Here is a 13,399-nt window from a genome sequence, read left to right as displayed (position 1 = left end):
TAGAATAGAATAGAATAGAATAGAATAGAATAGAATAGAATAGAATAATTAAATAAATAAAACCGTGAGCTAGTGTTCTGTCAGGTGACTCCACTGTTTGTGTGTGGTCACTCTGAAGCCTGAGTACCTTCAGCAGGTGCTATTTGCCAGGTACCTGAGGAATTGAAGCCCTCACAGTGGGTCAGAGCAGCCCCCCCAAACCACGAGTCCCTCTGGAGCCACCGGGTGTTGATCCCTGGCCCGGCCGTGCCGCGTCCGGGGCTCCTCCGTGACCCGGAGCTCTCCAGAGTCCTGAACCTGCTCCACCTCAGCAGCACCAAAAACGGAGACAAATCCCAGATGTCCCCGTTCCCCAGGAGGTTTCAGTGTTTGCTTTTGCATGGACACACGCACGTGTGTAGGATTCAGTCTATTCCTTGGCATGGACACAGCATTTGGGGTCAGGGATTTGTCACCACGGATAAATGCAGAGGACAAGGACAATGAACTGGGAACATTCCCTGGACTCATTTTAACAGCAAAATTACACAGAGACTGTTTGAGCTCTAACACATAAAAATCAATGTGGGTTCTACACAATCCCATTCTTGCTGGACTTGGTGAACTCAGATGTGATTGTCATTTAAGATATAATTGTGTCTCTTTTATGAATTAGAAGTGAAAGAACACATTTGTGGGCTGAGTGAAATGCTTAAAATTATTTTACCTTAGCTAATCTTTCGGGGTCCCCAGGATGTCTTGGGATGACCTTCTGCAGTCTTTGGAAGCCATAATCTATGGTAGGTTCATTTAAAGCTGGAAGGAAAGCATCAGACCCCACATTATATGAGTGTATCTAAACATGTATTTTTATATGGCTCTGTCTCAATAGGGGAACAAAGAAATCACGACTTCTGCACTTAAAACTGCTCCAGTTTCCCTGTCTGGCTTCTCATCTTCTATCAAAGGCCGAATGAATAATTTGGAAGATGCAGCAGCACTGTCACAAAATACTCCTTTAAGGGTGAATGTTTCACTCTGGACAAAACCATGACAGTAATAAAGCAAATTATGAGACAAATACACTCCAGAGCAGGTCTTCCTGCTGGTTACACAGCCAGAAATCAGAGAGCTGTGTTTGCTCCTCTAATAAACACATTCCACACATGCTCCCAACGTTTTGCAGTCCCAAAGTAGGGCACAGCTCTTCATTAGACCCATTCCCTTCCCCAGTTGTGTGTTCTGCATACGCCGCCACTTCCCTGTAATGATCTTAATCTCTGGTGGATAAACCAGGATATTTTGACCCAGATCCTCAGTTAGCAATAGCTGGCAGAGCCCTACTGGCATCGCTGATGATTTCAGAAAACTTCAGACACTTTCAGAGTCTCTGCTAGGAAATCGCAGCAATAATGATCGAATTCCTGATTATTCAAACTCCAATTTAAATTGGTGCAGAACCCAAAAGTCAGCTTGCAGCCTTCTGTGTGCTCGGGCTCTGCCTGCCTCCAACACCTCAGCGGTGCCACTGTGCACCAACAGGGATGTTTTTCTTTGAGTTTCCTTATTCTTCAGAATGCACATTTTAACACAAACGACACATTCATGCTGAGGATCCTGCGAAGAATTTCATGACACATTTAATAAGTAACATATGTAAGTCCTTTAGCACTACCCTCGCTCAGTGCTGGCTTAGACCCTCTTGTACCGTTTGTGGGACGTTTTGGGGAAAAAAAAGATCTTTATTTTTTTAAAATAACTGGTGGCACTGGCACAGCTGAAAATCCCTCATTGCAAGAGATGCTGATGGCTCTTATTGAACCATCCAAAATATCCTGGCACCTCACAGGAGAGCCATCTCCTGCACCAGGAGAATGAACCCATCAAGTGAGACAGACTTTTACACTGATCCAGGTTCCCTGTTTATCCCTGTCTGCCTTTGGTATAACAACATGAAGGTAAAAGGTCACATTCCCCTCTGAGATACATTTTATATTTACTTTTTATTAAATAATTATGGCATGGCATGAAGTTTAAATATTGCAGGAGATAATCGAGTGGGAATTGAGCAGAGAAAACCCAGACCTGAGAATTTAGTCTTGGCTATACTTAGAATGTCTTTGCTCTCCACTGGGAACCATTCTGGTTTGCTTAAGGAGTTTAATAATACACATTTCAACTGCCACAGAATCTACACCCTGTTTGGGAAGAGGGGTTTTCTGGGGAGTGGGTTATTTTGCCAATAATCTGGAGAATTAGAGGCCAATTCTCTCAAGAGCCTAAACATCATTATTATGTGTCATTTCTCTTCTTGATCGCAAATCTATTAATTTATGTACCTTAAGCTGAAGAAATGTGAAATATATAGGAATTCAGACATATATATTATATATATATATATATATATGTATATATATATAAAGTTACTAAAAATAGCCAATGGGAATATGCTAAATGCTAATTCAGGAAGAAGAAGCTGGATATCATTCAACAAACATTTTTCCAATGGATTGACATGGACATTTTCATCCTGATAGATCAACAGCAGCAAATCATTTCCCGACAACACTGAATTGTTCACGGGACTCAGCCATCCTGAATCAATGTGTACATTATGTCTTTCAGCACAAAGGTTTTCTGTGCAGCCTGCAACAAAATTGCCCACTATTGGTTTTACTCATTAATGGAACAAAAATATCTCTGTCGTGAAATCCTGCTAAAGACCAACATCAAGTATTTGGAGGAGTAAATGACACCTTCCCAACTGGAGGCCAAGGATGGAGAATCCACCAGCAAGTTCAAGCAGCTTCCCCACAATCCCACTTCCACTGAGGAAAGAGCTGCTGGGTCAGGAGTGATTTATGGGTGTGTTACACAGAAATATGGCAGAATTATATCCAAATGCTTTGGGATTCATGGATTCAGAGACCATAAAGGGGTCTGACACACTAGCAGGCTGGTCATTACTCCCTAGAAATCAGATACCTGAAATGAAAGCCCTCAGAAAACGGACTCAGATACAAAATCTCTTCAGCAACCCTCAAATCCAGAGTTTCAGGCTCAAGGGGTCTCTTGAACTTCCCAAAACATAGTTTAAAAAATTGGGCATGGCATGATATAATGTATGCACAAAAAGAGAAGCCACCTAGGGAACAAGCTGAACTATCAGTGAGCCTGTAAACCTCTCTCTAGCATGACTGCTTTAACAGATTTGTTGTATGAAAGTAGGGAGAGATCCAAATGTGTCACCAGCTACCTGACTTCATTTATGTGAGTCTCAGAGTCTGGACAGTGCTTTCTCTTTGATGTTCTTTACCCCTCAAAACCTGTGTTTTCATCTTAAACACAGCTATTCTGACTCACTGGAGTAGGAGGGGAAGAAGAATTCTCACAGCTGAGCAAGTTTTGCCACGACACTTGGCTGCATCTGCCAGAGCTGCAGCGGCAGCTCAGCCCCTCTCTGCGGGGCCCGGCTGTGGCACCCACCCAGCACAGTGCTGACATTGAAAGTATTAATTATCACACCACACATCAAAGCACATCAGACTGCTGCAGGAGGAGGATGTTGTGAAGATCTGCACGACTTACCCCGAGTGGCAGCAGCTCGTGCTGATATCGCCCTGGGAGATGTGGGAAAGGGCCACATCCCAGGACCTCAGCACAGCTCTGCAGCTCACCTTGGATTTACCCCAGAAAGCAGAGCACAGGGAAAACAGGAGAATCAAAGTCTGGACTACTCTAGAATTATCCTGAACCCATAAAACTGAGGCAGAGGGAGAACAGTGTTTGCAGTGGGACACCCAACCTCTAAGGTGTTAGCAGAGAAAAGGCACCCGTGGCCTTAAAGTTTGAATCATGGAATCATGGAATGGCTTAGGTTGGAAGGGACCTTAAAAACGATCTTGTTCTACCCTTCTGCCATGGGCAGGAACACTTTCCACTAGTCCTGGATGCTCCAAGCCCTGCCCAACCTGGCCTTGGAAACTCACATGGATGGGGCAGCCACAGCTTCTCTGGGCACCCTGTGCCAGGGCCTTGCCATCCCCACTGGGAGGAATTTCTTCTCTAAATCTCACCTCAATTTCCCCTCTTGCAGTTGGAGCCCATTACTCCTTGTCCTGTCACTACAGTTCCTGATGAAGGGTCCCTCTCTGGTTTTCCTGTCAGCCTCTTCAGATCCTGGAAGTCTCTTTTTCCCTGTGTCTCTCACAGGCTAAAGCAGTGACAGCAGGAAATGCTTTGTCACCTCAGCTTTTTCTGTCCAAGGGAACTCACTCTTCCAATTTAGAGAGCTCTCTGCATCCTTGTAAGTGTTGTTTCTCACAAGCAGACAACAAGACCTCCAATCTCCTTACAAGATTTAGCAAACCAGCACCTTCCCCTCCCTGGATCCTGGCACGGAGGCAGATACAGCACAGCCCAGAGCCCAACCTTTCCCACAGATGATTTTATATTGCTTTGCTCTGACAAGGTAACCCCTGGAGGATTTCTGCTCAGCAAGGAAAATTATGTTCCAAATCTCCCTGATATACACATTTCCAGGTTAGCATCTCTGTGACAAAGTAAATGCAGAGCTGTGATCAAAGCTGAGCTAGGAAAGCCTACAAGATGTGCCCTCAGCTGGCATAAACTGGTGTGTTATTAAAGCCAAGGGAACTATAATGGAACCACTTACAGCAGCAGAGAATTTGAATTTGTGTCGTATTAAAAGCAGAATATGAGGCTGCAGCAAGATTAGCAGCAGAGAACAAATGTCTTATTCCAGGAGCAGCTGATGAAAGGAAAGCAGTTCAGAACAGGGATGTGTGTGCAACCTGTATCCTCGCCACATGAAGGCACACACGGGGACTAAATGTTTGGTTGTGGTGATTTAAAGATAGGCTTTTATCTCTCATTTTTAGTATTTTATCTCTCACTTCAACTGCTGAAGTTGGTTCAGCAGCTGCCATTCCCCTGCAATGAACCATTTCTCTGGGTTTTTTGCTGTACTCTCCAGCACGTCGTTCCATGTCTACAGAACCCTGCTGGCTTCACTCTTCCAGGGAGTTTTCCATGTGGGAACCTTATGGAAAAGTCCACACATCCCATTTTGGCGATGAGAGGATGTTGATGGCCAGGTTGCAGCACCCTGAGTGAGAGCACTTTGGAGTGGAAATGCTGAGAGCCCCGGAAGTGCAGCAGTGCCAGCACAACATGCTGATATAAAACCACATTACAGGATGCAGATGAGCTCCCACAACAGCCTCTTGGTGCCGTTAGATTTACCCTTGAAATGTATAGCTAATTTTTATATTCATCTTTCCAACAGTTTGTCATTTTCTTCTTCAAACAATCTGTCTTAGTGTGACTCTTTCAAAAAAAAAAAAAAAGAAGGAAAGAAAAGCTCAAATATAATCAGGTTGAACATAAATATTTGGTTGTATATTCTGTAGGCAGACCCATGTTGTGACAGCAGTTGGGAAAAATATTAACGTGCAGTAAAAATGCTTTATGAAACCACCTCTTCACACACCCAAATGTCACCACTCTCAGAGTGGCCTGGGAAGAGCAACAGGGTAAATCAATCAATCAATCAATCAATCAAACCAAGGGTTGTCAATACCAATCACTGACACAGCTCCTGCAGCCCAAATCCCAGGCACTTACCTGTGTAAATGAACCTGCCTGGTGCTCCTTTGCAGAACTGTTTGGATTTGTAGGATAATGTCACCTCCACCACGCCAGGGATGTGCCGGGGAGGCGTCTGCACGCGGATGGCGTGAGGGGTGATCAGCTGGGAATGGCAACAGGAGAGGCACTGTCAGGTGTCTGTTCTATTCTTTCACTTCATGAGTAAATAACAGAAAAGTTTGGGTTGGAAGGACCTTAAAGATCATCCAGTCCCACCCCCAGAGGACACCTTCCTCTATCCCAGGTTGTTTCAAGTCCTATCCAACCTTGGACACTTCCAGGGATGGGGCAGCCACAGCTTCTCTGGGCAACCTGTGCCAGGCCCCACGGTAAAAAATGTCATCCTCATCTCCAACTCTACCCTTGTTCAGTTTAAAACCATTCCCCCTTGTCCTGCCATTACAGGCCTCACTAGAAGCTCTTTATTATCGCTGGAGATCAGCAGAGGGATACACCTGGGTTAGTTCCTGGCCTCCAGGAGAGGATCACATGTTTTAGGATCAATTGTCATCAAGAAACTTGTACTGTTAAGCCCACTGGTTAATTGATGGCTTTTTCCTAGGCCCAGATGGATTTTTTTCTCCTTCCCAAACTCAAACCCTTTCTTTATTTCTCTACCTTTGCTTGTGTAAATGAACCTGTGTAAATAATAAACTCTGTGGAAAAATAGGTAGAGTAACACCCATTAAGTTCATCAGTGGATAAAAAAAGATGTGGGAATATCAAATGTCTCCTTCAGCTCATATCAGGAGACAATTTCTAATCATTTCTTTGATTTTATAGATGCCTGGAATTGTTCAGTTCCATTCTGGGTGTCACACAGCAAGGAAAACACATTCCATGAATTCCCTTCCTACAGGTTTGTATGTCCCACCTCACACACCACCACGGAACAGGAACAGGAATTAACCCCACTCCTCCTCAGAAAAGGGAAGTTTCCCCAGCTCTGGGGCGAGGGGGCAGCTGTACCCACCTCACTCCACACCAGCATGGTCCCAAACACCACCTGCAGCCCGTCGAAGAAGTTGTCCCCGATGATGATCACCATGGCTCCCCCCGTGGTCCACCCCTCGCTTGGGCTGATGGCTTTGATGCAGGGCGTGGCTGCACGGAACAAAAGCAACATCGAAGCATCACTTTAAGGTGTCGTTTTTTATCCCCTCAACAGCTTTGAGGCTGTTTGCAGGCCTGGGTGTAAATCCTGGAACAATTCCTGTGAGCATCAAACATCCCAAGTGATGCAAAACTGCAGCTGAGAGCAGCTCCACCCATCCACACCTGGGAATTCCTGAATTCCCACTGCTGGCAGAGGCCTAGGACAAGTCCCCTCCAGCCATTCACCCATGAAGGCTGCTCACCACTCCACAAACCCCAGCATGTTGATAAATAAATAAATAAAGGAGTGTTTTCTGCCTTGCAAGTGTTAATTACTTGCCTATTCATTACTGGCACTTAACATCGTGTCATTAAAGCCTAATAGGCCAACTGTAGTGGGTGTAAAAATGAAACGCTTAAATGATCGTGCAGAGGCTGTTTAAAAAACCAAAATAACATCCACTCATTAGCATATGATCCCACAAACACAAACCCTGTGGCAAAAAAGGTAGAGTCACATTCATTAAGTTTATCAATGGGTGAAAGAAGATATGGGAATATCAAATGTCTCCTCCAATTCATATCAGGAGACAATTTCTAATAATTTTCTTGATTTTATAGAGCCGATTTTTTTTTTATTTCTCTCTTCCATATGTTCAAGGCCTCTGGACTATGCATCCCATCAGGAACCCAATATGGTTTCCAGGCCATAACCAAAGTCAATCCATCACTCCATTCCCAATGTTGACAGGGTCAGAGGTGGAGGGGAACTTTGGCAGTGCTCCAAAAACATGAGACTCCTTTGAACAGCCAGTCAATCACATCCAATCAGTCAAGGAAAAACTGGATGGCTTCCTAGGCTAGGAATCCTGGGATTTTCCTTCTACCATTTCACTGCCCGCTGGGGGAGAATTAACACCACTCTGAATTCTTTACTGATTCAATCATTTTCTTCCAGTTCATTAATTCTTCTTTTAGGTTGATACAGGGCACAGTTAAGAAGTGGGGCAGCAAAACATTATAATGAAATAATATCCTTGCTTGTCTTTTCTACTAACATCACCAGCTCTTCTCACTTTCAGTGGCTGCAGGGGAGGGAAAAGCAGGCACTGATAGCATTTTCCAGCATTTTCCAGCATTTTCCAGTCATTTTCGAGCACTGTCTGCATGAGGGAGGTGGAATGTTTTGGGAACGAAGAGGGAGAGGAGGGGCCGAACGTTTTGAAACTTAACAGATACCAGAATTTATAATTGCTTGAATACAGTCCCCAACCCATCCTGGAGCTGGCCATGAGTCTGGCTAAGCCAAACAAACTCACATCAATTAGTGTCAGCTCCCTCTGCGCATCGTTAGGCTCCGTGCACAGCTTGTTTAAGGGAACCAGTGACACTTTTCCATACGCATCTTGTGCTGGAATGGCTCTGTTTAACTAAGATGTCATCTTGCCTAATTTGCCTGAAATCAAATCTATCCCAGCTGAATGAGAGGGCTGAAATTTAGATAATACTTGGTGTTTCTGTGTTTTTCATCTTCGCAGTACATACTAATTAATAAATTGCAGGGGGAGGGGGAGCCAGTCCCTCAGATGTGAGGAGATCATATTTTGCATGCAGTAGACACTGTTTTCCTGCCTCTGCCTTCCCCAAACCCCCTGAGGCTCTGCAGCTCCCCCTTAGCTCTCCTTCCCTCCTGAAAACAAACAGAAATGGAAGAATGGGTAATTTCTGCTCTGCTCTCCAGACAAAACTCCCACCTTCCGAGGGGTCGAGTCTCCTCGCTCTCCGCCCATGCTTGGAGTTGTTGTGCACGAACATGTTGTCAGACACTGCCAGCACGTGCCCATCCACGTTCACTGTTGTTGATAGCACCACCTGAATATTTAGAAAGAGAAGGAAAAAACAGCCAGGTAAAAAATTCATTCGAAATTCCACTTGTTAGGGATTAATTATTCAGTTTGGCTAAACTCTTGTTTTGTAAAATGGCAGCACACCCTGCAGGGGTTTACGAGAAGGAGAGAAAGTATTTTCAGCCTTCATTCGGTGCATTAATTGCATTTAACACAGCATCCTCTGGGCTGTACAGAGGCCTCACGGTGTAATGGCCCAGCTCCTGCAGGATGGAAACTCCATGAAAACCGGACCTAGTATCATGTCTGGTTTTGATGTGTGAGTGCACAGCGCCTCCTGAAAATCATCTGAGCCTGAGCACCCCAAAGTAAGCAGCAGGTTTTAAACCTCAACCTCCATGACTGGGCTCCAGTTTGAATTCTTAGAGGAAGCAACTCTATATGTTAATTAATCCCACTTCGGTTTTTACAATATCCAAAGTTCTAAATCCCATCAATCCAGAAATATGTGTGACTTCAAACCACAGACTTCTGGGAAAAACAAACAGTGTTTTAACTCCTGAAAGAAGATGCCCTCTGATTGGGTGGTTCTGACAATTTGTTGGTGTAAATGAGCTTAATTCCATCCCACTGCCCCACCTACAGTAATGCAAAGCCATGGAGAGTCAAGCCCTGGACGTGTTCATGGATTTTCACAGCCTCAGCTGTCACAGCCGAGGTAAGAGAATGTCAAGCTCTAATTGTTGATAAAACTCTATCCAGCACAGAGCAGGAGAGACCTTGCCCTCCCCGGGCTTAGGCAAACTTAAAGAATACTTTCTTTCTTGAGACAACTCTAATTCATTCCAAAAGGCTCTTGTCATCCTGTACTCTTATACTTCTCAAGCATTCTTGTCACAGAATGTGTTGCTTTTGTGTGCCAACTGATTTCCTCATTCCCATTAGGGTGGGGTGCGACTCCATCCAAAGGGAACATTTCCCGCATGACATAGCTGAGCCCACTCAGATGCACTTCATTATTTTCCCTTAAACAATGGAAATAAATTTTAATCTCTCACTGGCCAGCCCAGAGCACACTGTGGCAACAGGGGAATAGGCCTGAATTATTCCAGTGTCTGAAATATTTACGACAAGTGTTTAAATTGCAACCAAATGTAAATAAAAAGTGTCTTGTATATACAGTTACACTATGGAATAGAGACATCTCTGAGCTCACTTACACGAGTGGGATAAATACACACCCACGTGCTCCCAGGAAGAGAGAAGAGAGGCAGGCTTCAAGTGTTCTCACATAGAACAGAATCATGGAAGATCCTGAGTGGAAAGGGACCCCCAGGGATCATCCAGTCCAGCTCCTGGCCCTACATAGAAACCTCAAAATCCCACCCTGTGCCTGGCAGCGCTGTCCAAATGCTCCTGGAGCTCTGGCAGCCTCGGGGCTGTGCCCATTCCCTGGGGAGCCTGGGCAGTGCCCAGCACCCTCTGGGGGAAGAACCTTTCCCTGGTATCCAACTTTTCCCTGATATCCAGCCTAACCCTCCCTGGCACAGCTCCAGCTGTTCCCTGGGTCCTGTCCCTGGTCCCAGAGCAGAGATCAGTGTTGGAATCACCGTTTGAGTTGTGCATAACACAAGAGCCACTCTTTGGCAGGGGATGTAGAGACCCCCACAGCAACAGCAGAGTAACGGCAGGAACCAGCCCAGAAGACACGTGCTGAGCATCCTCTGCTCCCCGAGCCAGCAGGAATGGAAGATGCACTTCTGGACCTCTCTCCACATGTGGTTCTGTTTTTATCCAACTCTCCCATCCATGGCAGGAGGGCCAGAGCCACCTGGCCTGTCACCGGCTGGGACCCAGGCTGAATAAACACAGAATTCTCGGGGACAGGATGAGATGCAAAGTTCAGATCTGGAGCAGAACCTTCTCAAAATTTGGGACCTTTTTTGCTGTAACCTGAAATTCAGCAGAGACCTTTGTCATTGCTACACCACCACCACCCAACTCCTCATCTGCGTGTGGAGAAAGGACACATGGAGATCATGGCACCAAAATGACTGAACTTCCTTCCTTTGCCCCAGCCATTCCCTCTTGCCTGATGGAGGTCACAATACAATTGTTTTATACTGGAGATTAAAAACCAATGTTTTATGGATAAAAGGAGGAGGAATGTGCATTCCACCATGGTCTCTAACTCCCAGGCCCTTCCCTTTCACAAGCCAACTGCTTTCCCCCAGTGAGTATTTCCTGGGTCACGAAGGGTGACCCTTTCCATCTGGAATCAATCAGTCAACTCCTGACAACTTCCTGAAACACCTCACTCCATTTCCTGTTCTCTCCCCCTTCCCTCTTTCCCCCTGGTTTGCTTCACTCTTCAAAACTGCAGGCCACAGCAGCTTAATGTTAGAGGGTCAGACACAGTTAGACTCCAAAACACTACACAAGAACACCTTTGACCTTCAAAAATCTTTACATCTTAGCTAAACAAATCAAGGTCAACGTTTCTTACCATTACCTTGTTAACCATTTCTATGCATTTTTGCCAATACCCTCCTGAATACGTATTTACCAGCAACACTTGTTCTCCCAACGTCGTAAACCAGTCCAAGCCCTTTTTAAAATACCCCTGTATTTAGTGCTGATGAAAGGTGATGTGCAAACTTCCCTGGAGATTTAAATTCTCACTTTTGCCCACAGCACTGGCAAATGGCTCTGGTGAGTTTTTCTTTTCCTGCCCTGATGGCACCACTTCTTGTGTATGATGGTTTGGCTTCTTTGCCTATTCTCAATGGATGATCTTTTACCTAAAACCGTTTGTTAATGCAAAGTTTAATCCAAAGGGAATGATCTGAGAACAAAATAGGTCATGGATTCTGGTAATTGAGGGCCAAATTTGGGCACAGACAGCATAAAACCTAAAGATTTTGTGCCACCCAACAGCTGGACCAAACTGTCACCTCTGCTGGGGTTTCAGAGGACAGCAAGAAAGAAAGAGAGAGGGCAATGTGTTATTCCTTCATCCTTCCAAACACAGATCTCATCTCCCTCAGAGCACTGAGGGAATTACAGGATTCTAAGCTGTGTTTTCACAGTCCTTGAGGTTCTCCCTGCCAATCTGCAAAGGTCTTGTTATCAGCTGAGAGGCCACAGCCATAAACCAGTGATTCCCCAGCAGTCCTGGAGAAGTGCTGGAGCTGCATCTCCATATTATTTTTGTTTCCCAGGTGGATTTCTGTAATGCAATCCCCGCTCAGAACCCACGGGGAGGGTTCACCTCCCGTGACATCCAGACAAAGTGTCTTTAGCACATTAAACTTGGCTTCTCTGAGCTGCACTGCCCCTCCTTCACCTCCCTGCACAGCTCGGGGTTGTGTTTCTTTATAAACCTTCACCTGGGTACTACAAATTTCCCTCCCCCTCCTCTGTTATATCAGTATTTTTATATTCTAAAGTGTGCTGCTCTTCAAATCACAGATATGCAAATCCATTCACATCCCCAGATATAAAATCTGTATCAGTCACAGACACCTATTTAGACATATGGTACAAACATTCCAGGCATACAGGCATTTACTTACATGTAACATATCTCATCACTGTGTAAATGATCTCTCTCAAAAAATTCCTGTTACCATTCCAAGTGTGGAAAAAATTCTTTATGACATTGTACATCTGGAAACAATATTGCATTCCTGATGCACTTTCCCTTATAACTCTCTAGTCACAGCACCATGTTATTTCAACTTTTCAAAAAAAAAAAAAAAAACCTACTATGAGAATTTTTAAAAATTATTATTATTATTATTAATAATAATAATAATAATTTTCCAGCTGAGTGGAAGGAAAGATGTCAGGCCTCATCCTGCTGCCTGAACTTGGACAGGGCTCCCATTGATGTCAACAGGAATTTTGGTTGAGGGAGTAACACAGGAGGAGAGCCTGGATATGATGGGTTTGCTTCAGAGTTGGATTAGGAATAAATTAAATAATGTGAAAAAAATGTCAGCAGCCTCACTCTGCTCAAAACTTCCATGGAATTCCTTGGGAAATCCTCCCTGAGACCCTGAGCCTGCAAACCGGGGGCTGACAGAGCAAACTGGGTACTTGGCCTTCACTCCAGGGTCTCGGAAAGTTCTTGGGACACAGGGCTTGGACACCACTCCTGGGTCACTGGCACCTTGTCTCCTGCTATTATCCACAGCCAAACCATGCAGCTGCTTTCACAAAATCATTTTCAACCATTTCCACCTTCTGCCTTTGACACTCATCTTGTTTTAAAGGCTGACGGTGAGGGAATTTGTGGCTTACAGCCTAAATTCATTCCTAGTCAGTTTATACTTAACATTAGCTTTAAAATTATTATTTGCCTTCCTGACCTACCTGAGGGTAATTCCAGGGAGCAGTTCCATCCCTCCTCAGGGCAAGTATTTGAGCCAAGCTCTTGTCTAGCCCCTGTCCCCTTAATGGCCCATTCCTGCACCTGTTCCAGTGTCATTTTAGTCCCTTTTGACTTTAGTTAATCCAGTGTGTTGTACCCAAACAAGAAATCAGAGGGGCACAATGCACAAATCCCCCTCCTTTCTGCTGACAGTGTGAGACAGAGCGGATCTCATCTGTGGTTTGTTTTTAATGGATGAGACATCACTCTGGGAACTCTCTTTCCCCATGGATTTTTGGCCTTCAGATCTGAGCACATTAAGCTCCTTGAGCACTTTTTCTCTTGCAATTGAGTCAGTCCTTCCCTTACTCACACAGAATCTAAAATAACATCACCTCTTGTTGGGTCAGTCAGTACCTGATGAAGAAATCTG

At 44.8% G+C, this 13,399-nt stretch overlaps 1 protein-coding gene across 2 annotated transcripts in view; it reads right to left on the bottom strand.

Annotated features, from left to right (window-relative positions):
* Positions 1–13,399, bottom strand: part of EBF2 (EBF transcription factor 2) — a 122,743-nt gene that overhangs the window by 13,843 nt on the left and 95,501 nt on the right. For both annotated transcript variants that reach the window (XM_042024773.1, XM_042024774.1), the window contains exons 8-11: positions 8,499–8,616; positions 6,623–6,753; positions 5,626–5,752; positions 707–795 (exon numbers count right to left, since the gene is read on the bottom strand). In XM_042024773.1, coding sequence (XP_041880707.1) covers positions 707–795; positions 5,626–5,752; positions 6,623–6,753; positions 8,499–8,616 — 465 coding nt within the window. The remainder of the gene's footprint in view (positions 1–706; positions 796–5,625; positions 5,753–6,622; positions 6,754–8,498; positions 8,617–13,399) is intronic.

The sequence above is a fragment of the Corvus kubaryi genome, unplaced genomic scaffold (genome assembly GCF_017639235.1).
Source record: "Corvus kubaryi isolate FWS band 111438036 unplaced genomic scaffold, C.kubaryi_AGA036_p1.0 37265, whole genome shotgun sequence".
Classification (NCBI taxonomy): domain Eukaryota; kingdom Metazoa; phylum Chordata; class Aves; order Passeriformes; family Corvidae; genus Corvus; species Corvus kubaryi.
Note: the sequence above shows the minus strand (reverse complement) of the source record. Positions and strands in the feature narration are given on the sequence as shown.